Here is a 27,109-nt window from a genome sequence, read left to right as displayed (position 1 = left end):
ATGCATTATTTGTACATAACGATAATTAAATGTTTCATGCGGCTCTAGTTTGACGTCACGTCTAGCGCACGCGCAGATATCGGATTGCATGACGTCACGCGAGGAGGTGGGCTGCAATTGACGTCATCCTGTCCCTTTCACTGTCCTTCTCGGTCCCCGGCAGAGCATCTTCCTCGCCATCGCCATCTTCATCGTCGTTTGAATCTGCTCTTCAGTTTTTCGTTCTCCACCTCCTCTTCATCGCCTTCATCATGTCCAAGCAGGAGGACCGCAAAGGTTCTGGCGAGTGGACGGAGTTCTTCTGGAACCCGCGCACGCACGAACTGATGGGTCGAACCGCAGCCAGCTGGGGTAAGTCAAAACATGTAGAGATGCTCTAAATCTGCGGGTTTTGTTATCTTGGGGGATACTGCAGGTTGGGGTACTGTTATCTTCTCTTAAACGACGCATTCGCATCCGCACACATTCTTAAGGACATCCACTCTTTTGCATAACCCCTCTTGAGAGTGGTGTATCGTTCGCAAACGAACTGGCTTTTTGTACCGACTCTTGGAAGTGAACAAATTAGGCCTCATCTCCATGAAAGCTGAAAAAAAGCCAGCTCAACCCAAGCCCACTGATATTAAAGCCCGAGCACGAACAGTTAACTTGACACGCGGGACTGAGCCCAAAGCAAACTCTAAATTTCATATTTTAATTGAATTGTCTTTTATCGTCGTTGTGAAATATTCTATACAACGAGATTAGACAAGGCCCTCGGGTAAACATTTGGTAAAGATTTTAAAGAGAAAACAAAGATAAAAGGCCTAAAGACTGGCCTAAGTTATAATAATAGTTCTATGTTTTTAAATAGTCTGCATTTATATCGCAATTTTCAAGTCACTAAAGACCCCAAGAGCGCTTTACAATGTGCTTCACACTTAGCTCACCAAAATAATTAAAATAATAGTATGTGCATGCAATCTTTAACTATGAATGACTTGTTCAGAGGATTTATCAATAGACCTATTTTAAATAATAGAACAAATGCCACAAGCCCTAAAAGCAACAAAAAATTCCAAGTATTTACAATATGTAGTAATTTGTCATTATCAAGGACAAAGTATGTATTTTATGTTTTTTTTTCATTGATTTATTCTGTGAATGAATGAGTCGTGCATAGTAACAATAGTCTTATGAAAATAAGTGCCATCTCATTCAGCAGCAACAAAAACTCCAGAATAAATCACAAAGTATATATATTTTACAATGAGAATTGTCTTTATTGTCATTGATATCAACGTTGGGAAACATTGTGAGCAACAAGATTATACATGGCATTCCAGGGTACACATGCAACAAAGATAAAAAAAACAACATAAAAGAATGTCGGAATAAATAGGCACAAATATTTACAAAGTAGTGTTTTGAGACTGTTGAGATCTAATAATAGTGCAATATTTGTGAATGGAAAAAATAGTGGATCGTAACATATTGCAATGAGAAGAAATGCAAAAACATTTAGCAGAATCACCTCAAAAGTCACAAATGATATATTTTCAGTTTCGAGCAATAACATTTAGCAAACAAAAGCGGCAAGATATTTGTGAGGACTCGGGAGGAGGAGAGGTGATGTATGATAACAAATTGAAGCCTGTCTTTTTCAAACTAAATTTAAGTAAAACTATAATGACTGTGTGCCAATAGAGCATTACAACCATTGAGATGTGAAACTTTATTTGGGTCGCATTTCCCATTTCGGCATGGTCATTCACCTCTAGGGTGACGCACCTGATTACTTGTCAAAGATTGTGATCTTGGCTAAACTTGATCCGGCCTGAGAGAGTAGAATGTCTTTCTGGAATAGCTGCTGAGTCAGCAAAACCAAAAATACCAAGTTAGCTTTTTTCCACATCTAGAGTAACCAGCCTGACATTAAAAGATGGTGTTTATATTCATTGTTATTCTGGCCTGGGAGAATGAAATTTATTTCAGGGAAACAATGTTTTGTTAACAAAATCAATTGTGTTGAGTCAGCTTTAATGGCATTTCTCACATCTAGGGTAACCCACCTAAGTACCTGTAAAAGATGGTGTTGGTATTCAATGTTGTTCTGCACTGGGAGAGTGGAATGTCTTTTGGGGAAAAAATGCTGAGCCAACAAATCCAAAAGTGCTTTTTTTGGCATTTTTTATATCTCGGGTAACCTACTGACTGGACCTCTTTTCGAAAGATGGTGGTCATTGCTAAACTCCTTACCCCTTTTCTTAGGCAACTAGACACACCAACAGTCAACAGAAATGCTGAGTCATCAAAACCAAAACAATGGGTTGAAGCAGCTTTTTTGTGGTATTTTTCACATCTAGGGTAAACTACCTGATTGCCTGCGAAAAATGGTAGTCATATCTAAACTATTTCCTCCTTTTCTTGGGTGGACAGGCACACAAACAAAAAAATCGTAAAATATGAAATGAAATGATCTGCATTTATATGGCGCTTTTCAAGTCAATGACTTCCCAAAGCGCTTTACAATGTGCTCCACATTTCCCAATAGCAGCCTTGCAGCCATGTAAGGCGCTGACCTGCTTATTGGGGATATTAGGGGTTCAGTGTCTTACCCAAGGACACTTCGACATGTAACACGGACGAGCCGGGATTCGAACTGGGATCCCTTGATCCCAAGACGAGCGCACCATTTCCTGTGGTGTGTCATGGGCAAGTTCAGCCTTGTGGCGCCCTTCCCTCTCCAGGCCAACAAACTTACATCTTTTATATTTCTGTGTCTGCATAGGTTACCGATAATTTGCCATCATTGATGGATTTTTTTTCAAGAGTTGACAGGAAAATTTTAATGCCATCCTCCATTTTGACGTGTTGAGAATTGGGCTATAAACTACAACAGCTTTACATCCTTTTATAATGTATTGCGGCACTTTAAGCGAGAGAGATGAAGAAAGACAAAGAAGAACAATGACAGGTGGATAATAGACGGAGACAGGAAGGATTTCTTTGAAATGACATTGCAAGAGTTTATTTAGTACAATGCATGTTGTGATTTGTTTAGTATCCACACATTGTTAAATAAATGCTACAAGAATTGAATGGAATAATATATATTATTTTAACATTTTCATTCAGTTTGTGCATAATATTACGTTATTCTTTATAATATAAAGATTAAAGTGACTGCCCCAAAACATGTACAGGATTTCATCTTTTTTCCTCCCCTTTTCTTTCGTACCTTTTCCATATTTTCTTTGTTGTTTTGTTTCTTTTTTTCCTCTTCGTCTCTTTTTTTATTCAGCTTTATTTTTTTGAAAGTCATCTCATGCATATTATTACCTAAAAATTGTTAATATATAGATTAAGACGACAAAAAGAGCCGTACAGAGAGCCGAGCCAAAAAAGCCGGTTCTCTAAAAGGAGCCACGATTCCCGTCCCTACCTCTTGTGATGCTGTGATGTCATACATCCCAGCATGCACCACTGTTGTGGCATTTTGGCCTTGATGGAAGATGAAGGACACGCACAGATGAACAAACGAATCTAACAGAGGAGGAAAATCTGTGTGTGTGTGTGTGCGCGCTTTAATCAGGATTATATGCCGAGAAGCGGTTGAGTGAATTGTAATCCGGCAAACATTTTCTATACACTTCTGAGGCCTGGAGGCCTGGCGCTCATCAAATGTGTCTCACAACCTTTTCAAAATACAGGGTGTTCAAAAAATCATGGGCACATTTTGACATTGAATATTTTGGACACTTAAGGATACACATCTGGTAAATTTGAAAAGCGCATCATCAAATATATTAAATGGAATGTTCATAGATGTTCAATGTGAGCCCCATTGGTCACAAGACACACTTCAAGCCGATAGTGTCACAACCAAAAGGGAATTAGGACCCAATTGCGTAATGTTTACCACAAGTTTTGTTCATAGAAAGAGGAAGGGCAGCGCCTGCGATCCGGTGCTCGCTGGACGCGGGAAGCAAAGCGCTCACACAATCGGATCGTGATCTGAATACGGAAATGGATCTTCCGTAGTCGGAGATGGCGGTGTCAGGGACGGAAAAACAGGTCGATAGCCAGGACAGAAGAGCAAAAACGTGGTCGGAATCCAAAACGGGTTGTAACCCGAGACGGGAGAGCAGACGTGGTCAGATTCAAAAACAGGTCGTAGCTGGAGACAGACGGGAGATCAGGAACGGACGGGTAGAAAAACGGGTGCTGAAATGGGACAGGCACGAGTCAGGGTCAAAATTGTTGCCTTGTAATAACAGAGGTTTGCTGATGGACTGACAACCGGAGAGTGACAGGACTGGGCTTAAAAAGGGACAGGGAACTAATCAGGTAGCCCGCAGCGGCTGGCGCCAAATGAGCGGGCACAGGTTACGCTAGTCAGTAATCATGACAGTCCAATTCTTGCCAAACGCGTCCCAATATTTGCATTGTCAATGGTTGCAACAGTTTCTGTTATTCGTGCCTTCAGCTTATCCAGGTCTCTTGGAATAAGGGGCACATAAACCAATCCTTTCAAAAATCTCCACAAAAAGAAGTCACCAGGACATGAGATCGTGATCATTCTGCCCAGACCCTCCAATCCTTCTGTCTGGCAGTCTTATGTTCAAAAACTGTCTAACCCTGAGGTTCCAGTGGGGTGGTACCCTATCCTGTTGGAAAATGGAGTCACCAGACTCTTTCTCACTCAATGTATCCATTAACTGGTTTTCCAGCATGTCGAGGGACACTTCACCATTGACTGTTGCGCTGTCAAAGAAGAATGCTCCGTGGACAGCTTTCTTCGACATAACACAAAACACATTCACCTTTGGTGAATCTCGCTGATGCTAAAGAAGTTCATGTGGGTTTTCAGTACCCCATATACAAGTTTTATGCTTGTTAAATTTGCTATTAAAAACAACCCTCTGTCTTCCTCTATCTTATGTTGCATTGTAATAGCTACGTATAGATATTGTTTTATTAGTGTTCTTCAACTGTTGGACCTACTGTAGCTTGCAGTCGTCTTCTCAAGACACGTCAAACACTTGTTGTAGGACACTGAAGTTCCCTATTGGATCTTCTGATTCGATTTACGAGGGCTCCAGAGCTAAGCAGTTGGAACTTGTTCATTCACATCTTCTAAAGTTAAAGGCCCCGCCTTATAGTTGTAAAATACGGTACATGGTTGTATTGTCTGATACCAATAATTCTTGCTCGGAAATGTCATGATCATTGACTAATTATACCCTCCCCACTTGAGTTATTTTATAATTATGTTAAAATACAAGATTTTAGGCACTAAGAATGTTTCTTATATTTGTTTAATCAAGTAACATCATTGCAAAATTTGAAAGTATAAGAAATAAACAGAATATTATAACTGTTTCAGAACAAAAGCCAAGAGTCAAACCGAAATCGCAGCAATGCACCAAAAATACAAATACCGTATAAAAAATGTCAACTAGAGAACTAAACAATCTTTCCTTACACAATATTTTGAAAATGAAGTTAGTAATGCTAATAAGGTGTCAATTGTCTCTACTTTGGTCTATGGATGTGCATGTTTTTGTTCAGGAACAGTTTGTTCAGGAGCATGTTTTCAATTTTTTGGTTACAGCTCGTCGTTCTATGAAGGATAAGTTTTTTTTTTATGTATTTATGTAAGTTTGTGTTGTTCCAATGGCACATTTCAGACTTCAAACATAAAGTTATAAAACAGTAATTTCTTGCAAAGCATCAACAATAAGTGGGACACAATCATGAAGTGGAACACACTTTATTGGATATTTTAAACTTTTTTTAACAAATAAAAAACGAAAAAGTCCGTGTGCAAAATGATTCAGCTCCATTGATTTAATGCTTTGTAGCTCTAGCTTTTGCTGCGATTACAGCTGCATGTCGCTTGGGGTGTGTCTCTATCAGTTTTGCACATAAAGAAACTGATATTTTTGCCCATTCCTCCCAGCAAAACAGCTCGAGCTCAGTGTGGTTGGAAAGAAAGCGTTTGTGAACAGCAGTTTTCAGTTCTTTCCACAGATTCTCAATTGGATTGAGGTCTGGAGGTCTTTGACTTGGCCACACTTTGATATGTTTTTTGGGGAACCATTCCATTGTAGCTTTTGCTTTATGTTTTGGATCATTGTCTTGTTGGAAGAGAAATCTCCGTCCCAGTCTCAGGTCTTTTGCGGACTCCATCAGGTTTTCTTCCAGAATGGTTCTGTATTTGGCTCCATCCATCTTCCCATCAATTTTAACCATCTTCCATGTCCCTGCTGAAGAAAAGCAGGCCCAAACCATGATGCTGCAACCACCATGTTTGACTGTGGGGATGGTGTGTTGAGGGTGATGAGCTGTGCTGCTTTTACGCCAAACATAACGTCTTGCATTGTTGCCAAAAAGTTCCATTTTGGTCTCATCTGACCAGAGCACCTACTTCCACATGTTTGGTGTGTCTCACAGGTGGCTTGTGGCAAACTTAAAACTACAATTTTTATGTATTACTTTAAGAAATGGCTTCCTTCATGCCACTCTTCCATGAAGGCCAAATTTGTGTAGTATACGACTGATATTTGTCCTATGGACAGATTCTTCCACCTTAGCTGTAGACCTCTGCATTTCATCCAGAGTGATCATGGGCCTCTTGGCTGCATTTCTAATCAGTTTTCTCCTTGTATGAGCTGAAGGTTTAGGGGGACTGTCCGATCTTGGTAGATTTCCAGTGGTCTGATTCCCCTTCCATTTTAATATTATTGCTTGCACATTGCTCCTTGGGATGTTTAAAGCTTGGGGAATCTTTTTGTATGCAAATCCAGCTTTAAATCTCTCCACAGCAGTATCTTGGACCTGCCTGGTGTGTTCCTCGTTCTTGATGATGCGCTTTGAACAGACCTATGAGACTCACAGACCTAAAGAGGGGATAGGACGACATTTATTAGGTGTCACAGTGCAGGTGCATTCATACAGAGACTTGATTACACACAGGTGGATTCCATGAATCATCGTTAGGCATTTAGATCAACATTGAATCATTCAGAGATCCTCACTGAACTTCTGGACAGAGTTTGCTGCACTGAAAGTAAAAAGGCTGAATCATTTTGCACACCCACTTTTTCGTTTTTTATTTGTTAAAAAAAGTTTAAAATATCCAATAAAGTGTGTTCTACTTCATGATTGTGTCCCACTTATTGTTGATTCTTCACAAGAAATGACAGTTTTATATCTTGTTTGACGTCTGAAATGTGGCCAAAGGTCACAGAGTTCAAGGGGCCAAATAGTTTCGCAAGCCATTGTACATATGCATATGCATATATATATATATATATATATATATATATATATATATATATATATATATATATATATATATATATATATATATATGTCTATAATTTTATGGGGTGGTTAGGTTGTATTTGAGGGCTAGTACGTCCATGATCAGTTTGAAAGGTCAACAAAGTGTATTACTTCCCGGTTAAACTCATACCACCCAAAAACACTTATGAGAAAACGCATTGGCATTACGTTAAAAGGACAATAAAAATAAATAATAAATATAAATCATATAATAATCGTTTAGTGTGAAAGCTTAAAACCAGAGTTAAAATGATGGCATGTACAGACGGGGCGTGTCCCCACCAATAATGAGCCACAAACGCCAAAACCAAACCCGCACTATTGTTTCGTCCCATATCTGTTTTTCAGTTGGAGCTTAGTTTACCAAATAGTTTTTTTAACTTAGTTTTCTTAACAGGGTGTGAAAGTGAAAAGAAAAGCCTGTTACATTTAGGGCTGGACTTAGTCCAGTTTTGACGGGTGGTTGCAAGGATTGCTGGCAATCCTGTTAGTCCAAACTGGTTAATCTTCCGCAGATTGCAAGACTTTGAAGGACTTTAAAGTCTGCACGAGACCTCCACGTCTTAAGCCACGCTGATAACTTTTCCAAGACTGCACGGTTATTGGCTTTTGATAGTCGTGGCATGAAAGGCGAGTGTGAAATATATTCAAAGTCAGGTTGTTTTTATTTAGAGCATAGGTCGGCAACCACCATTGCCCGGACCCCGGCACTGGCCTGCCTTTTCCTACGTCATCTAGGTCCTCAGTGGTCTCGTGTTTACATAGTGTATTTGCGATGGCTATTATTATAATTAATATATTTGTCATTATCACTAATGGTATTATCAGGCCGATCCGAGAGAATTTAGTCAGACATTCAACCAGTCCGTGGTACAGCGCATTAGTTCTCAACTGGTCTGACTTGAGGACCCACCATTTCACCCAAGCTGGAACCCAATTCAAGTAACATGTCCACTTCTCAAATTTCTCTAATGAAAGGATTGTGCAGTTTAAAGCAGAAACAGTAGAACTATATTAACTTTTGAATAAAGAAAAAAAATGACCAGGAAAAGTAAAATTACTTCAAGTACCTACATACTCGCATATAAGCCTACATGCAAGCAAACCGCCTAAAACAACTTTAAAATATCTCCATACTAAAAGAAATTCAAATTAATAATAATGTTTGTACCTAAACATTGATAACTAATTGCTAACACAGATTTATATACTGGTGAAAGCCAAAAATATAACATTTTAAAACCATTTACTGTACCTTTTAGCGGCGCTTCAACAGCAGCAGATATGCAATTTTGTCTTTTGCAATCATTTCCTACTTTGACTCGATCGTTTTCCACTTTTCTTTCCCCTTATCATTAACTTTCTTGGGACCAATTATTATAGAGAGAATGAGGAAATAACACCAACAGAATCACAATAAAACGAGATGTGATCCCTCTCGAACAGGTAAAAAGAGCAGGGCATTATCGCCTTCTACTGATGAGGAGTTTAATTGACCCTTAGTGTTTTCTTCTTCTTCGCATTATTTTGTCAAAAAAAGGCCCACAACCAACGGAAAACACGTCTGTAACCTACTTTTGGGTCCTGACCCACCAGTTGAGAAATACTGGTTTAGAGGATTTTAAGACTTAGTCTGTTGCTGGATGAAAAGTGTCAGTGAGTGACAAAAAACAACACTGGTGGTACCCTTCCCCCTCATTCTGAATTGGGTCATTGGATGGGACGGGGCTTCACAACAAGAGGATTATAGATATTGAGAGCATGATGGAGGAAAGAGTGGGGTGATCGGGGGGTATTATTTAGCACCTTCGCTGTAAGGAAGAGGGAAGGAAAGCTACTGGACTAGTTCTAGGTTTGATGAGTGGTTAAATTAAGCGGAAACACAAGTTAATATTAAATTGAACAAAAGCCTTCAATTTAATGAACAATGGACAAGACATAGACAACATTTGACATAAACATTTGTTGGAGCTCATCCTGTAATTTGTTGCAAAGTTTAACTCCACATACAGACACACACATACTCTTCCTGGTGGTTCTCACCGGTTGGGTCTTATAGTTACTACATTCCCTCAATTTATTTCAGGGTATCAACTGGTTATCTATTCTAATTTCGATTAGTCACAAAATGTATTTTTATGTGCACCAATAGACTTTAGAATCAACATAAATCTGTTTTCGTGTCGGAATTTAAAGTCACTTAATAATACACTTCAAATTCTAATGAATGACAAGACACCATTTTGATGTTTTCCAATATGTGGAATCCCAAATCCATGGATATAGCTGATTTCTCAAAGTTCACGAGTCCACAGTCAAGATCAGAGGAATTATGCAATTCCTGTCGGACATGATGTGAAGCTTTATGATGACTGTACGGTACTGTCGGACAGACCCAAACGCAGAACACAAGGACTCGTAAAACGCGGATGTAATCAAACCCGAACGGGAGGCGTTTATGATAACAATGTGAGACTCACTACAGACGAGGAAAAGCCAGGCCGGGACTGCCTAGAAGGGGAATCTTGGGAGAGTAACTTGAGGACATAGTATTGGGGGGCAATTTCTTGAGAAAAATATAATATATGTCATGAGAGGAAAATCTTGAGGAGAATACCATGAGAAAAATGTCTTGGGATCAAGAGCATGTTGTCTTGGGGAATGTCATCATGCAGTTGAAGACCGGAGTATTTATAACAGAAGGGGGCAAATAATGATTGGAATCAACTGAGCCTGGGCATGGGGAGAGGGAGAGCCTAGAAAATGGGGCTACGGTGCCATCACTTGGAGAAGGGGGTGGGAGGACTGCAGGCGCTAAACCATGACAGACTCTGATTTTTGTTGGGTTCTTGGTCTGGGGTACGTCGCCACCTGGGTCAATTGTCCAAAAAAGTACATTTCCAGGGAGGGGAAAAAAAACGGGCCAAAATTAGTCTTATTCGGGTTTTTGGTCCATTTTTAATCACACTGTCACCGGGTGGAGTCAAAACGCAGAAAATGACCAAATCATTGTTCCCTTATTAAGATAATTTATTTCATTTGATAATTTAGTTCAAATATTTATTTTCTAAATGTCAAATTATACACATAGCTACGCATTTTTAACTCGCTTTTTATCGGGTTACATGTCATGTCAGGTTCTAGCACGGTACCTTCACCAGAGGGCGCCAAGCAGGGGGTGTTGAACTGGGCACATCTGCCGCCAATCTTCCCGTACCTGATGGTGATTAATTAGACCCTTTATAATGACTGCTTGGACAGAACACGGAGTCGCGTCATTGACATTTGCTTGCAACTTTCATCCTGCCATGAATTATGTGAGTTTTTTTTGGTCTGTTTATGATTTTGACACTTTGCTGGTTGTTTTAGGGCCTGGTTTGTTTTTGTTTGTTGTTCCTCGTTTTTTTTTTCCGATAAAATCCATCCTTTGTTGAGCACACAGGCTTCCCTGCATTTGGGTCCACCTCCCCCGCATACTTGACACCTAATAAATGTCGTCCTATCCCCTCTTTAGGTCTGATCCTGCTTTTCTACCTGGTCTTCTACCTCTTCCTGGCTGGGATGTTCACACTTACCATGTACATAATGCTGCTGACACTGGACGACTATAAACCCACATGGCAGGACCGTCTCACCACCCCGGGTAATGCAGGGGAGGGAATCACGTGTTAACAATCCCGTCCGCGATTGGCTTATTTTATGATGCTGCTGTCCTTCAGGGATGATGATTCGGCCGAAGGGGAATCAGCTGGAGCTCGCCTACTCGCTGTCTGAAAAGAAAAGCTGGGAAGGATTTGCCCAGAACCTGGATACATTTTTGACCCGTAAGAAGCTATTTCATTAAGGGCTGCAACAATGAATCGCTTAATTCAATTGAAGTTCTTTATTAAAATTGTCAATGTTGTCATCAATTCTTTGTGTCCCACGATTTATGCACTTTAATTCAATGCAATAAGAAAGTTCATTGGATTTTCATCTTGATCCGGCGATGCACTTGTAGTAGCACTTTGTTCTGACAGAGGGCGCTCCAATGCCGGTTTTTGATGAACAGGGTCATTTTGTTTCAAATCCAAATGTATTCATCTAGCATTTTTCAGACATCGAAATGAAACTCAAAGTGCTGTATAAATGCATTAATTGTTCAATAAGATACCATCCAACAAAATACTTGCATTCTCTTTTTAGTTTACCTTTTTTATTAGCACTTTGAAAAAAAAAAGGATTTTGCATATTTGCGGGTGTATAGTATACATTTCTATGTATTTTTGCTCATTGTTAGGTTATTTAACCAACACTTTATGGTTTTATACTGTATTATAGAATATCCTGTTGCCTTAAAAATGCAATTCTATCTTATACCATATGTATTTCTGCAAATTGTTTTAATCTTATTTTTTTTTCTTTTCTTTCAATGTTTTCAATGTTTTTTTCACCATCATTTAATTGCAGCCTTAGTGAATTATGGTACTCTTTATTTTTTCTTCTTTATTTTTAAATTTTATTTTGTGAAAAGAATTTTTGCAGAAAACACGTTTTGGTCCAAACTAACCCAGACCTAAACTCTGGAAGCCCTGCGGTAAATGAAGTTTGAAACCCCTGCTTTAAGCAATAGTAAATGGGGTTCGTACGGGTGTTTGAAATCCTTGAAAATTCTTGAATTTTAATGTTGGGTTTTCAAGGATAATAATTGCTTGAATTTTGTTTGAAGTGCCTGTAAATGCTTGAAATTGTCATCATGTTTCATATCAAATCTGCCTGAAAATGACGCTGACACCGCTCACAGAGGAAAGGAAAATTCATTTATGAATGATACCAGTACATGGTATAGACAGGGACTACTCAAGTTTGGGGTATTAGTTACAATCTGAACAAATATGGTATTGAACATCCCTATTTTAATTCATGGACAGAGGTGAAGTTTATTTCTGTCTGTCTGCAGCGTACGACGACAGCCAGCAAGTTCAGATGAACGACAACTGCCCTCCGGATCAGTTCTTCATCCAGGAGGACAGCGGAGAGGTGAGCCCGCCTGTTTCTCACCCTTTATCTAACCGTCTCACCTCTCTGCCTGCGTGTCTGTTTGCAGGTTCGGAATAATCCCAAGCGTTCCTGTCAGTTCAATAGATCCACGCTGGAGGAATGCTCAGGGTTTCCCGATCGTTTTTATGGCTACAGCCGAGGACAGCCCTGCGTGCTGATCAAACTCAACCGGGTATGCTGATACATTGATGACAGTAGGGAGAACTCTAGGACCCCCTGTGTGTGTTTATGAATATGGTTGCCCATGAATCAGGGCCTTATCCGAGTTTATCCTGCATTCATATTGAGCAACTCCCAAGTGTTATAGTTGCTTCTGTTGGATTTTAGATAAAAGACATGAGCTGAACTGCTATGTTGCCATGAACTGTCCTTCCTTTGGGCCTTCCAATCTTTAAGCACTCTATCACACATTATCCAATCACAACCAGATTAAATTATTGGGTCAAACATTGGCATATTGCGAAAGCCGAGTTGTCCCCCTCGTGGGTGCGTGGCCAAGAGAATATAAGAGAAGGGACTATTTTAGATAAGTCAGGGTTCTTCCTTTTCATGCTGAAAAAGGCTCCACAGCTGTGTATACGTGCGATATTGCATTCAGTATATACCAGGGGTCAGCAACCTTTTCGGTGCGGAGTGCCACTTTTAAATTTCCTTGTAAATCTTGTTGTTTTAAGATTAGGTAATTGTGTAATTGTAATCCTGTGCAATCCTTTGAAACATTTTTGTGATTAAGGGCTATATAAATAAATGTGACTTGACTTGAATCAGTGTGCCACACCAAGATTAATGACTCGCAAAACATTTTTTAATATCCAACAGAGATGTCATTTTACACCAGTCCAAATATACAACATGGATATACATTGAAATCTTATAACTCAGTGATTTTTAACCCTTTTTGTACCAAGGTACACTTTTATTTATAAAAAAAAGTTCTGAGGCACACCGTCCGTCGAAAACGTTTGAAAATGAAGTTATGTCAAATATTTCACTGTACTACCGCATAAGCAGATGATTAGTATATAAAAAGAAGATAATACTTCAAATAAAAAAGAATGATGTGCTTTATGTTTTTATTTTTTACAGTACACTCTTAAACCACTTTGTTAAACAAATTAAGTTATTAAATCTACTGTGCTACTTTATGAACAGATAATTAGTATACAAAAAGTATATAAAAATCTACTTCCACCTACTGATTTGGATGACTATTACAGTTCCTCGTCTGAAGAGTTCAAAAATAGTGAATAATGGCCTGATTTTTTGGAAAGATAAAATTCCAGCGGCACACTAGACAAGGTCTCACGACACACTCGTGTGCCCCCGCAGACCGGTTGAAAAAAACTGGTATAACTGACCAATTTATCTTCCACTATTCTTGTTCATCAATCAACTAAAATATGAATGTGAACAACATGTGGAAAGGCCTGTAACCATTCAGACTTCAACTTTTTACCACAAGAATTAACCAGAATCTACCATTCTTCATCAACTATAAACTACAATCAAAAAACAAGTAATATGGTCAGCTACTATGCCATTCATCAATGATATCTTGTTGCAGAAAATATCAAAACCTGAAACAACAGCAGCAATGCAGAAGACACGCGCACACGCACACACATGCACGCGCACACACACACGCTTCTTTAAAATTTTCGCCATCAGTAAATGGTTTTCTGTGCTTTGCTATTCAGTGAGCAAATTGTTAGATAGCTTCAGTGGTGGTGTTTTTAGCAGCGACAAAGCTTTTTAGGATCTGTGTTTGTCTGCCGCGTTTTAATGTCTCCGCCTTGAATTCATGTTTATGTTTCGTCTCGTAATAACGTTTAACACTTGATGCGCGAGGTACAACGCTCTCGAGGCATAATGGACACAACCGAACTGTCATTTTTTGCACAAAGCCCCAGTCATCTGTCCACGCTGGCTGGAAAGAACGAGATGTTTTCGCTCGAGGAGCCGTCATGATTCGTGGCTGGGTTAAAACACAGACCTCTCCTCTGCGAGGCGCTGCGCAAACACGCACTGACACACGGAGGGGCGCTAACATAAATGGTCAATGGTCTGCATTTATATAGCGCTTTTCAAGTAAAACTTCTAAACAACACGGTGCGCAACTGAAAATGTCTAAATTACGTCGAAATGTGCTTTTAAAAAAAAAATCATTATTTTGCCGTGCGCTCGCGTGCCACTGGTTAACCCCTGGCGTGTCATAGGTTGCCGACCCCTGGTATATACAGTAGATAAACAAGAATATTCTGTCTCCTGGTTCTTTTTCCTCGTATCAAGGTTCACAGATCCCTTAACCACCTGGGTTGTCGGGACACCACGACCTGTTGTGTGTCTTTAGCAAGTATAGCCTGGCAGCGCCTATCCCTCCCCAGGCTGTTTTGCTCTTCTACATAAAACACGTAGTACTGGTTTCAATTCCTATAGCAGGAGAACCTACCTAATCTAACGAAGATACAGCACCTTCGTCATCTAGTCGCTGTTGTTTTTCGGTGTAAAGCGGTATTGCTCTCTTCAGAGATGAGACAGACCTCAGTAATGAAGGGCAGCGGCGTGTGTCAGTACTGATACTAGATCCTAAATCACTGGGGAAGAAATATTTAGTTCTGAAATTTCTAGTATCACATTGTACAATACACATTGCAGCCCTTTTGGCTTTCATATTTTTGTTGAAAAATATTGCTTTTGTGACATATTTAAGGCTCAAAGGTTCTTTGACTAGCAAGGACTTTGCCTTTAATATACTTTTGTATCTCCTGTATGGTCGGTTGGTTGATTGGTTGGATCCCTTAACCATTCGGGTCGTAGGGACACCATTTCCTGTGGTGAGCAAGTACAACCTGGTGGCGCCCAACCCTCTCTCAGACAACATTTGTTTCCACACGGTCTCGAACCACGGACCTTTTGCGCATCAGTCGTTTGTGCTAACCACTGACTAAAGGAAAAAATAACCAAATGGATCAAAAATTTAAATGGTTCCTTCAAAAATAAATGATTTGAATGAAGAAGCCTCCTAATCTGATTCAAATACAGCAACTTGGTCATCTGGTCGCTGTTGTTTTTAGGCAAACCTTTTGAGTCGCGGGCCGCATTGGCTTAAACATTTTTTGAAAGGGCTAGGAGGAGAAAAAAATTTTAATTACATTTTTTGTATATAGCGATACAGTCCTGAATACAAACCTCAGCAATACCTGAGTGTAGCTCCTATGCTGTTAGACAGCGGAAAGGAAAGCTACTGGACTTGTTCTAGGTTTGAGGAGTGGTAATATTTAGGTGTAATAAGTTATCACCGCTCTTCAGAGATGTGTTGGACATCAGCCTTGACTGGCAATGCCGTTTGATGATTTTGTTACTAGGAGAAAAAGTGTATTGTTCCGAATTAAGTATCAAATTACACATCGCACAATACGCATTGTATTACTTGTGGCTATAATTTTTTTGTTTAGAAACAAACTTTGTGGTCATGACGTTACGTCCTCTGCTTTTCCAAAATAATAAAGGCTCTTTGTCCTATAAAAGACTGTGCATTTTGCATATTTCTATGAGTAAATTTACGGCTCTCGGATCCATTAACCCTTTACAAAACCTCACGACTGACAGTATTACATTGATGCCTCACGCACATTATTTAGAGCTACAGAGGAGAAACGGCCAAGTTGTGCTGCTACTACTTCTATAGATAATTTAAATAAATTCTAATGATGAGCATAAATCCTCTTTTTACCAAGTACTGTCGGGTCATTGAATATTACAGCTATTGGGTCTTTTTTTTAATATATGTATACATGTAATTCATTTTTCTTTAAAAAGTCTAATCTTGGCAGCACGGCAGCTGAGTGGTTAGCGCGTCCGCGGCACAGTAAGGAGGTCATGAGATTGAACCTTCCTGTGTGGAGTTTGCATGTTCTCCCCGTGCTTGCGTGGGTTTCCTCCTTGGCACTCCGGTTTCCTCCCACATTCCAAAAACATGTATGTCAGGTTGATTGGCCGGTTCAAATTGTCCCGAGGTGTAAATAAGTGGGTTAGTTGTCTGTCCCTGTGTGCCCTGCGACTGGCCTGCAACCAGTTCAGGGTGTCCCCTCCCCACTGCCCGAAGATGGCTGGGATGGGCTCCAGCACTCCCGCGACCCTACTGAGAATAAGTGGTGCAGATGATGGATGGAAGTCTAATCTTTTTTAGGAGCCGTTCTGACAAATACCATTTGTCCACCCTGCAGGTGATCGGGATGTTTCCAGGAAAGGATGGCCAGTCTCCTTTTGTCACCTGTGCAGCCAAAGTAGGCCTGTCTGTCTGACCGTCTGTTTGTCTGCACATCTGTCTGTCTTCGCATCTGTCCGTCTTTGTGTGAAAGGCGCTTCTCCCTCCTTTCCATCAGTTGTACAAAGTGAGAGAAGAGAAGAGACCATGTATTGCAAGTGGTTATTTCTAGGGTAGAAACCACCATATTGCTTTCATGTGTGTGTGCAGAGGGAGGATGCTGATAAGATGGGACCTCTGGCTTATTATCCTCCAAATGGAACCTTCAACCTCATGTATTACCCTTATTATGGCAAGAAAGCTCAGGTGACTAATCCACACATCATTCCACATAGCATATATGGTATGAATTCCGGACTATAAGCTGCTACATTTTTGCAACAATTTAGATACTGCAGCTTTAATTAGGGTGCACCTTATTCTTTTTTTTTTCTTGAGGAAAACGGCAAGCTGCTCTTTTCCACAATGAATGCGCTCTAAATACAAAACACCACGGTGACGTCTAAAAACCTTAGTCAATGTTTTTGCCAACATTTTTAATTTTGAAGTTTTTAACAACACCTCAAATTATGCACCTAACCTTTAATCAGTGCTTTAAATCAATATTATGAATGTTTTTATGAATGTTTCTATCATTGTCAACCGTGAACATAACAAGCAAGATGGGGGAAGGGGTTTCTTCAGCAGCTTTACAGTACTTCAATATTGACTACGTAGTCACGATATTTCAACTTATTCACCCACAACCAAGTCCTCAATTTATAAATTCATTTAAACAGAAGTAAAAGTTATCCATCAAAAAAAACCTTCTTTTCACTTTCCGTATCATCAGGGTCACTGTCAGGTTGCTGGAGTTTCCTTTAATTCTCGAGGAACAATGACAAGCGAATGCAATTTGGGCCGTCACAGCAGAAACCTCCAATGACAACAGCATAAAAACAACATCTGTGTTGCAACTTGGCACTATTCTTCCCAGTATGGATGCCCTGGCGCTTTTGTCTAGAAAAACAACATCTGTGTTGCAACTTGGCACTATTCTTCCCAGTATGGATGCCCTGGCGCTTTTGTCTAGAAATATAGGACACACATTTTAGGAGACACAGCCCCATTCACCTTTTCTTTCGCGTCATAGTACTTATTTGTGTCCCGACGGATCACCACCTTATCGTGGTGGGGCACTTTGTGCGTCTCCATGACCCCTAGAGCTATTTCGGCGGGAGTCTCATACTCCTGGCAGGGTTACCCAAGCCGAACAGGTCGAAGGGTAGAGTCCAGACTAAGAGTGATCCCAAAAGCTGGTGGCGGCACGCTTTGAGGCGGTTTCCCACAGACCTGGATCCCGGCAGCCGCCTGCAGTTGTAGGAAGATGCCGGTCGTCTAGGGTCTCCCTTGCCACTGGAACCATCTTCTTTACAATCAAGATAGTGGCGTTGGGGAAAGCGCACCCCTTACGCCACTTTAAAAACCATCATTGCGCAGGTATCCTCTTTTACCTGAGTCTCCGACCACAAAAGTCTGGCGGCGATGGAGTATCCAGTGACGGGAGCAGGTTTGAATGAGCTGGAAGCTCTTAGCTGGACCTCTGCACGTCAGCGGCACAGGGCAAGGGTCGTTAGCAGCTGGGATTGAGTGGCAGCTGTTTCCGGCAGACCCCTGTGTGTCTGAGCAGCACTATTTAGTAGCCGCACTGCTCACCCCAATTGGGGAAAGGCCTAGAAAAGGTGGCCTAAAGATTGCCCACTCAGCACAGTACCCGGACAGGAAACCGCGCCTGTCGGGACATTCCACTATACGGTCGAAAAACAATAGCATTTAGAATTGCAGCATGGAACATAAGGACACTCCTGGATACCAGCCTGGACAGACCACAGCGCAGAACAGCACTCATTGCCAACGAGCTGAAGCGATATAATGTGGATTTCGCAGCGCTCAGCGAGACCAGACTCCTTGAGGAAGGCTCACTCAATGAAGAGGGGGAGGGTTATACATTCTTTTGGAAGGGATACCCCATGGGCGGACACCATCTTCACGGAGTTGGTTTTGCAATTAAGAACACCCTACTGCTGAAGCTCACAGAGTCACCAGTGGGTGTCAGTGAAAGACTAATGACTCTTCGCATCCCACTTGCAAAATGCAGACATGTCACATTAGTTAGTGCCTATGCACCAACACTGCCATCGAATTATGAAGAGAAGGATCGCTTCTACCAGGCACTCGATGACATCCTCAGTCACATCCCGAAGAATGACAAAATCATGCTGCCTGGTGATTTCAATGCAAGAGTTGGAAAGAACTTGCAAAACTGGAATGGTGTGATTGGTGCCCATGGCATTGAAAAAGTTAATTCCAATGGCATGAGACTTCTTAGTCTGTGCATGGAACATAACCTTACTATCACAAACACCATCTTCCAACAAAAGAATAAATATAAGGCATCCTGAATGCATCCCAGGTCCAAACACTGGCACCTGATCGACTACGCGATCGTGAGGAGGGCTGACCTGAAGGACGTGCTCATTACAAGAGCTATGCGTGGGGAAGACTGCTGGACCGACCACCGCATGATTCTGACAAAGGTCAGAATGCAAGTCTGGCCCCTAGCACGTCAGGGTGGTTCAAAGAGGAAGACACTCAACTGTGCCAAACTCTCCAGTAGCGTCACCCTTGACAACTTCCATTGCTCTCAAGCTGAGAGGCTGGCAAACATTGAGCAGCTGGTCATGTCAGAGGCTGGGATGGATGAGAAGTGGACCTATATATCTACCACCCTCTTTGACACTGCAGCCCAAACCGTTGGTTTTAAAACTAAAAAACACCAGGACTGGTTTGACCAGAATGCCGGAGATATCTCAACCCTCCTGGACAGAATGCACAAGGCGCACAGAGCCACCCTGAAAACCCCACAATCTCAATTACATAAAAAGCTATGGCAAGCCCTTCACTCCGAGGCCCAGAGAACTCTCAGAAAACTGCAAGATGAGTGGTGGATCTCAAAAGCCAATGAAATCCAGTCTCACGCTGATAGAAGCGATATGCACAGTTTCTATAATGCAGTAAAAACCATCTATGGCCCCAGAAACTGCTCCCTGGCACCTGTTAGATCTGCTGATGGAACATCTCTAATCAAGGATCAGGCTATGATAGTGGAGCGGTGGGCTGAGCATTTCATCACCCTGCTCAACCAGCCCACCCCAGTGGACCCAACTGTCCTTTCAGAGCTCCCTGAACATCCTACATTGCCAGACCTCGACCTCCCGCCAACTTTCAATGAAATCCTGCATGCAGTCAAAACCCTGAAAAACAATAAATCCCCTGGACCTGACAACATCCCAGCTGAACTTCTCAAGGTAGGAGGCTACCTCTGTAAACGGACACTGTTTCAATACATTTCAGAGGTGTGGAGACGAGAGTGTGTCCTGCAACTGTGGAAAGATGCGAACATTGTGACCATCTTCAAGAATAAAGGAGATAAATCCATCTGCTCCAACAGTAGTGGTATCTCTTTGTTGGCCACTGCTGGAAAGGTCCTTGCCAAGGTCATGCTCCGCAGACTCATCTCCACAATATCGGAACGCGTCATCCCAGAGTCACAGTGTGGTTTTCGAAAGGACAGGGGAACAGTCGACATGATCTTTGTGACACGTCAGCTCCAAGAGAAATGCCGGGAGCAGCAAAATGACTTGTTCATTGCCTTTGTCGATCTCTCAAAGGCATTTGACACAGTGAACAGGGACCTACTGTGGCAAGTCCTGAAGAGATTTGTGTGTCCACCCAAGTTTCTCGCCATTCTTGCACAGTTCCATTCAGGGATGACGGCCAGAGTGGTAGTTGGAAGACACAGCTCAGAGCCCTTTGGCGTCGAAACTGGAGTGGGGCAAGGCTGTGTGCTGGCTCCAGTTCTTTTCAACATCTTCCTCGTCTGTGTTACAACACTGCTACGTAGAAGGATGGAGAAGCAGGCTGGAGTTACCATCAACTTAAGGGTTGATGGTAACCTGTTTAACATCAGGAGGCTACAGGCAACTACCAAGCTGACTTCAGAGACCATCATTGAGCTACAGTATGCTGATGACTGTGCCCTGGTTGCCCATTCACTGGAGGCTCTGCAAAACATTCTCTCGGCAGCTGTAACTGCATACACCAGAATGGGACTGACGATCAACACCCAGAAGACAGAGGTACTCTAACAGTCCAGTGCTGACCTCTTACCAAACCCAATAATCCTCACAGCAGCAGGGCAACACCTGCTCATGGTGCCCACCTTCAAATACCTGGGGAGCATAGTGTCTGACACCTGCTCAATGGATGATGAGATCCAGAGCCGTCTCAAGCAAGCATCAGCATCTTTCAGTCGACTAAGGAGAAGGGTCTTTCAAAACAACAACCTTAGACTCCACACCAAAATGCTGGTCTACAGAGCTGTATGCATCACTACATTACTGTACGGATGTGAGGCATGGACTATCTACAGCCGCCATCTGAAGAGCCTGGAGACCTTCCATGTAAGATGTCTTCAGAAGATCCTTGGCATCACATGGAGGGACAGAGTGCTGAACACAGAGGTGTTGGAGAGGGCAGGCAGCTGCAGCATGGAATCCATTATGGCCCAACGCCAACTCAGGTGGCTGGGGCATGTTGTTCGAATGCCCAACCACAGACTGCCACGGCGTATCCTCTATGGTCAGTTACATCTAGGCCAACGCAGTGCTGGTGGGCAGAAGAAGCGGTTCAAAGACCAAATGAAGAACATCCTGAAGAGATGTCGGATAAACCCCTCCTCACTGGAGGAACTTGCTTCCTGCCGAGACCTCTGGCGCTCCCACTGCTTACAGGGAGTGGATTACATGGAGGAACAGCGCATGCAACACCGTGCAGCAAAGCGTGCAAAGAGACATGCTTGCCAGGCCACCCCTGCTCCCCCCAGCACCCCCTTCACATGCTCTGTCTGTAACCGCATCTGTGGATCCAGTATCGGACTGTTCAAACATCAGCAGACTCACAATTAAAAGAAGACGGTCATCATCAAATCGATGGACAACCCCAAGCAAGTACTTATTTGCTCATTTTTGTAACCACCATTTAAATAGTCACATAATCTGAAAACACGTGACATAAACAACTTGCAGTAAAGCTGAAAATGGCCTCTTATATGGATGGCCAAAGGGGTCAACGCTAAATTCCCCATAAAGTTTGTTTTGTACGCGTGTACCAAGTTTATACATTAAGCATGCGGCTTTTAATCATGTACTCTCTGTAGTACGGAACTTACGGTATATTAAGTTGGATCTCCCACTCCCCTTTCAATCAAATGTCAATGTCAAGGTTTCTCTTCATTCTTTTTTGTGTGTATCAGGTGAACTACACTCAGCCGCTGGTGGCCGTCAAGTTCTTGAACGCCTCCCTCAACACCGACATAGACGTCGAGTGCAAAATCACCTCCAACACTCTCGCCCCCGGCAGCGAGCGGGACAAATTCGCCGGCCGCGTAACCTTCAAGCTACGAATCGACAACATGTAGAGATACGAAGAGACGCGTGAGGCCGCAAACGTCATCGCACTGCAATCATGACTCTGACCAACCCTATCTTTGCCCCACTTCGCACACAAATGCGCAGATCAATCACAGCCTCATCGCAGTTTGACATCACCTCACCAGAATATCAGTCCACTCTACCCAACCTCAGTCAAACCATTTATTTATTTATTTATTTATTTATTTTTTAATTGATTAATGTATTTATTTGCTATTTGAAGTCCCTGTCTCCGTATACAGGAATCTTGGCTTTTGAGCTATGATTGAGGTCAGTGGTTGTCAAATTCGGGTCATCACAGTGCAAAAGCTTTAGGATGAAAGTACCCAAAATTATCTGCAATAAAATCATATCAGTTTTATTTTTCAGGTGCAGTAAATTTAACACGAAGGAATGAAGTCCTTTGGTGGAGTTGTTGTTACAATTGCAGGGATGGACCCAAATTCAAGGAAGCCGGGATAGAAGCTGGTGTGCTCTTTAAAGGATGTGTAATTATTAACCATAAACAGGAACAACGTACAAAAACAAACCACTAACAAAACCTAAAGCTGATATGGTAACAGAAGACAGGATGAAAGTGTCATGGAAATGGCAATGAACCGACCCCGGAGAGCTGTCCAAACAGTCATTTTAAAGGGTATACGTAATCACCATCAGGTGTTGGGAGAATGGGTGTCTTTTTTATTTTGTTTTGCTCCAAAAATATATTACTTAATTAATAACAAAACCCAAGTATAAAGTAACAAACCAAAATCTCCAAGCGAGAAATAAGAAACAAGAACCAAACCTGCGGTGACCACAACAATGGAAATGACCTCCACATCCAATGCTGTCCCAGCAATCAACATGAAGCCTATGGATGAGTCAGGGGTGGGAGATTGTAAACAGGTGTGCGCAGTTCTGCCACCCCCCAAGTTGGAGGGAGGTGGCGTGCCAGATCATTACATCACTTCCCTCTCCAGGGCCAGACATCCCAAAAAAGCAAAATAATCATGGGAACAGCTAAAAGTCCTTGTCCGCCCTCGCCGAAACAGAGCCAGAAGGGGCCAAGCGACCTTCCAGTCTCCAGGACAGGAACTTTACCGCCACCAGGACATGGGCCAGAAGCGACTGCCACTCGCCACTGGGACAGTATACAGAAGCGGCTGAGGAACCCTTTCTTGCCACCAAGACAGGTGACCAAAGAGGCCAAGGAACGTTCCCTTTGTCGCCGGGACAGAAATGTGGAAGCCTTTTGTGGGGTCGGTTGGTGGTTGGGTCATTGCACTGGCCTTTTCCATGCCACTTTTCATCCTGTCTTCTGCTACCGTGTCAGGTTCAGCTTTTTCTCTGGTCTGTAAACTTTATTGGTAGTTTTAAGACCTGACATATTTTTGTTTGTTGCTCCTAGTTTTTGTTAATAAATCCCATCTTTTGCTGAGCACACAACTCAGTTCTGAATTCCCTGCATTTGGGTCCTTTTCCACAAGACAGTTTTGCGACTCTGGATTAAGAAAAAAATATATAAATAACAAAATACAAAAAAAAATTAGAGTACTTTTATTAAGATGCAATGGACTTCCATCCTTTGTTACATCTTAAGTTTCATATCATTTCTTGAAAATATAGACATTTTTGTGACTGTAAATCTGAGTACTTTTGTTGAAGAAATATGGCTTTATTCTCATAATATTGTTTTGTTCTTAAATTTAGGGGTAATCTTTAAGATTTTAGAAGGAAATCGTTTACTTCATGCGAAAATGACACTACTGATTTGTTTTTCTCGTTTTTTGTTTCATGCATGGGAGGTAGGAGTGATGATTATTTGTATTAACTTTTCAAAATTTAATTGATCAAATCCCAAATCTCATTGTGCAACGGTTGCCATGCAATAATGGCCTTTACATACATTCAGAGTATGCGATAAAGGCTGTACTGACATACTGTAAGGCAATTGTTGCATAAAATATCCTTTTGAAATGAGGTATCAATATTTCCTACAAATTCATCAGATCTTGGTAAGGCCATCATTGCATGAGAAATATTCAAATAGGATTTAAAAAAAAAAACAATTCGCTATTTACCTATTGTGTGGTATAAATACTAATAAATTGGTGATTTAAAAAAAACGAGACTTGTTATGTGCAACTACTGTTTTCAAAACGTAACAGTTTTAAGCCTTTTTTCTCAAAAACAGTGATTGTCAGTAATGCCATTTTCGCATCAGGTTGACGCAATGTCACTCGTGTCACAATTGCATTTTTTCCCTCTAACTTAAGTACTGTAATAAATGTTTTTTATGGATTTTTTTCGTGCAACTTCTTCACAAGTATTTTTTCCTCTTCCAATCACTTTAATTGGTGTGAAGCCAATCAAGATGTTCTTCAATGTCATGTGACTTCAGTTGTCCCTTATGAACATTACCACGTGATTAAAACCAAACGGATTTTGCCCATTCTTTTGTCTTTTGGATTGATCTTTTTCTCTCTTTCTCGTTTACCCTTCCTTACACTATCTATCTATCTATCTATCTATCTATCTATCTATCTATCTATCTATCTATCTATCTATCTATCTATCTATCTATCTATCTATCTATCTATCTATCTATCTATCTATCTATCGCTCTCTCTCTCTTCCTCTTTGTTTTTTCTCTTTAATCTATTAGTCCGCCCCGTGGTTTTGTTTCTAGCATGTGGCCCCCGAGCTAAAACGAGTTTGACACCCATGGGCACAGATATCTATAGGGCACAAGATACGTCAGTGCCCTGTAGCAGCCCGCTATCTAGTGTGCCCATATGGTGGCCATATTGGTTGGGTCAACGTCCCTGTTATTTTCAATGTATGTACATTGAAAGTAATTGTAACTTACCGATTTTGCAACCAATTTTCACGAGGGTAACTTTTTTTGTCAAAATGAGCTCTTATTACGGAAAAAAAGGTTCAGGGTTCAAGTCCAGCTACCGCAATCTACCCTTGTGGAGTTTGCATGTTCTCCCCGTGCCTGCGTAGGTTTCCTCCGGGCACTCTGGTTTCCTACCACGTCCCAAAAACATGCATGTCAGGTTAATTGGCGGGTCCAAATTGTCCCTATGTGTGAATGAACGAGTGAATCTTGTGACCGTGTGGGCCCTGTAACTGCCTGGCAACTCCCCCAAGATAGCTTGAATGGGTTCCAGCACCGCCGCGACCCTACTGAGGATAAGCGGTGCAGATAATGGATGGATGGATAATTAATACATCTAAAAATAGAAAAAGGCTATTTTTAAAAATAAAAACAAATTATCCAAACAATTTTTAACAACTGCATTGAAATTTTAAGATTTTATATAAAACTCTTTGAAAAAAATTACTTACAATTCAAAATACCTGTTAAGAGGATATTTTAGGACTTTTAAAAAAAACGTGTGTAATTTTTTTTAAACAATATTTCATTTTTGTTTTGCAAAACAAGGTAAATGCATAATCATACGTATAGTCCAGGCTAAAAAAATATATTTATAAAAAAAGAAAAACACAAAAGACTGGCTGACAACCCGTTCAGGGGGGGGGGATCTAAGGGGTATTGTTCTATTTTCTTTATTACTTATCCATAATCCGTTATCGGTCAGTTCATAATACGCTACAAAGCCAAGGTGCCGGGACACTTACTCTCAGCCAAAAGGCCGAGCTAAGGTCCTAGCCTCAAAGCCTTGCTGCGATCATTGGGAATGCACCGCTCCCGGAAGTACTGCAATACCGGGCAGATGCGTGGAGTGGACAGAGCAAGCTCTTATTCCATCTCCGGATTGCAAAAATCAAATCATAATACGCTAGGATTAACCTCATAGGCTACGATACTGCCACTGCGATGGCTATAAGATGCACAATTGTAACTACATAGCAACTGTCCAAAGAAAATAGATGGATGGGCAAAGTTAAAGCAAGTTATTTATCTAGATTTGATGTCTACTGAAGTGACCATATACAGTCAGGGTTGGGTAGGGTTACTTTAAATTGATTACTTTCAATTACTATTGGATTACCAAATATGCTAATAAAAGACAAAAGAAACTAAATATGATAACAAATTATGACTCACAAAACGTGGTAAGCTTTCTCTCCTGGCTTTGATCTCTTTGATCTCCGGCAAAACCAACAAAAAATGCGACAGAAACAAAAGGAAAAAAATCCAAACAGCTTGCCAACATCATTTTTTCCGTTCCATGTATTCCGTTACTCCCCCAAGCCTGCACATAATTTAGTAATTTTATTCATACTTTTGTCTTTTATTAGCACATTTGGTGGGGTTTTTAGGGGTTATTGTTCAATCTTCGTTATTCATTATCCATTATCCGTTATCGGTCAGTTCATAATACGCTACAAAGCCTAGGAGCCGGGACACTTACTCTCAGCCAAAAGGCCAAGCTAAGGTCCTAGCCCTAAAGCCTTGCTGCGATCATTGCGAATACACTTGATCCTAGCCAAAAGGCCGAGAAGCGATCAATTATAATTACATAGATAGTATACAAATATTGGAGTAATCCAAAAGTAATTGAAAGTAATTAAGTTAAAGTAACCCTACCCAACGCTGTATACAGTATGGTCACTTGTCACATCAAGAGTTTAAACTAGAAAACCCTGAAAGAGAACCATTTTACAATATTTTTGTTGTGCTTCCACCTTATAATTGAAGCTAAGTGAGTCAGACGATGCGGCGCAGCCTTATTTTACATTGAAACAATGTAAGCTCCCAACAAAGCACTCAACAAGTGAAATAATGAAAAACATCGAGGCAAAACATTTCTACCTATGAAATGTTATTCCAGCTTTCGGGGACTCTATGGTACAACAATGAGTGCATCAATAAGCATCACAATAATCCGGCATTTTCCTTTTAATTTTTTGGTTCCATAAACATGTACTGGAAGATTTTGATAGATTGACCCGACTAGCTTAGGCTCGCGGTAGACACGCCGCT

At 41.2% G+C, this 27,109-nt stretch overlaps 1 protein-coding gene and 1 pseudogene across 1 annotated transcript; one reads left to right on the top strand and one right to left on the bottom strand.

Annotated features, from left to right (window-relative positions):
• The first annotated feature begins 106 nt into the window (after nucleotides 1-106).
• atp1b2a (ATPase Na+/K+ transporting subunit beta 2a) lies at nucleotides 107-24,604 on the top strand. Its single transcript, XM_088346958.1, has 8 exons — nucleotides 107-351; nucleotides 10,847-10,975; nucleotides 11,052-11,156; nucleotides 12,272-12,351; nucleotides 12,419-12,544; nucleotides 16,599-16,658; nucleotides 16,850-16,945; nucleotides 21,993-24,604. Exons 1-8 carry the CDS (start codon nucleotides 252-254, stop codon nucleotides 22,155-22,157), a joined length of 861 nt encoding a protein of 286 aa, XP_088203084.1. The 5' UTR covers nucleotides 107-251; the 3' UTR covers nucleotides 22,158-24,604.
• Nucleotides 24,605-25,854: 1,250 nt separating this feature from the next.
• Nucleotides 25,855-26,007, bottom strand: LOC148356667 (U2 spliceosomal RNA; annotated as a pseudogene).
• Nucleotides 26,008-27,109: the final 1,102 nt, after the last annotated feature.

This window comes from Urocampus carinirostris, chromosome 11, assembly GCF_059441175.1.
Source record: "Urocampus carinirostris isolate Australia breed hairy pipefish chromosome 11, RoL_Ucar_1.0, whole genome shotgun sequence".
Classification (NCBI taxonomy): Eukaryota; Metazoa; Chordata; class Actinopteri; order Syngnathiformes; family Syngnathidae; genus Urocampus; species Urocampus carinirostris.
This window is presented reverse-complemented; position numbering and strand designations above follow the sequence as displayed.

Coding starts and splice junctions, on each gene's coding strand:
- atp1b2a (XM_088346958.1), top strand. CDS start 252: ATGTCCAAGCAGGAGGACCGCAAAGGTTCTGGCGAGTGGACGGAGTTC. Junction 352..10,846: donor TCGAACCGCAGCCAGCTGGG/GTAAGTCAAAAC, acceptor TCCCCTCTTTAG/GTCTGATCCTGCTTTTCTAC. Junction 12,545..16,598: donor TGCTGATCAAACTCAACCGG/GTATGCTGATAC, acceptor TCCACCCTGCAG/GTGATCGGGATGTTTCCAGG.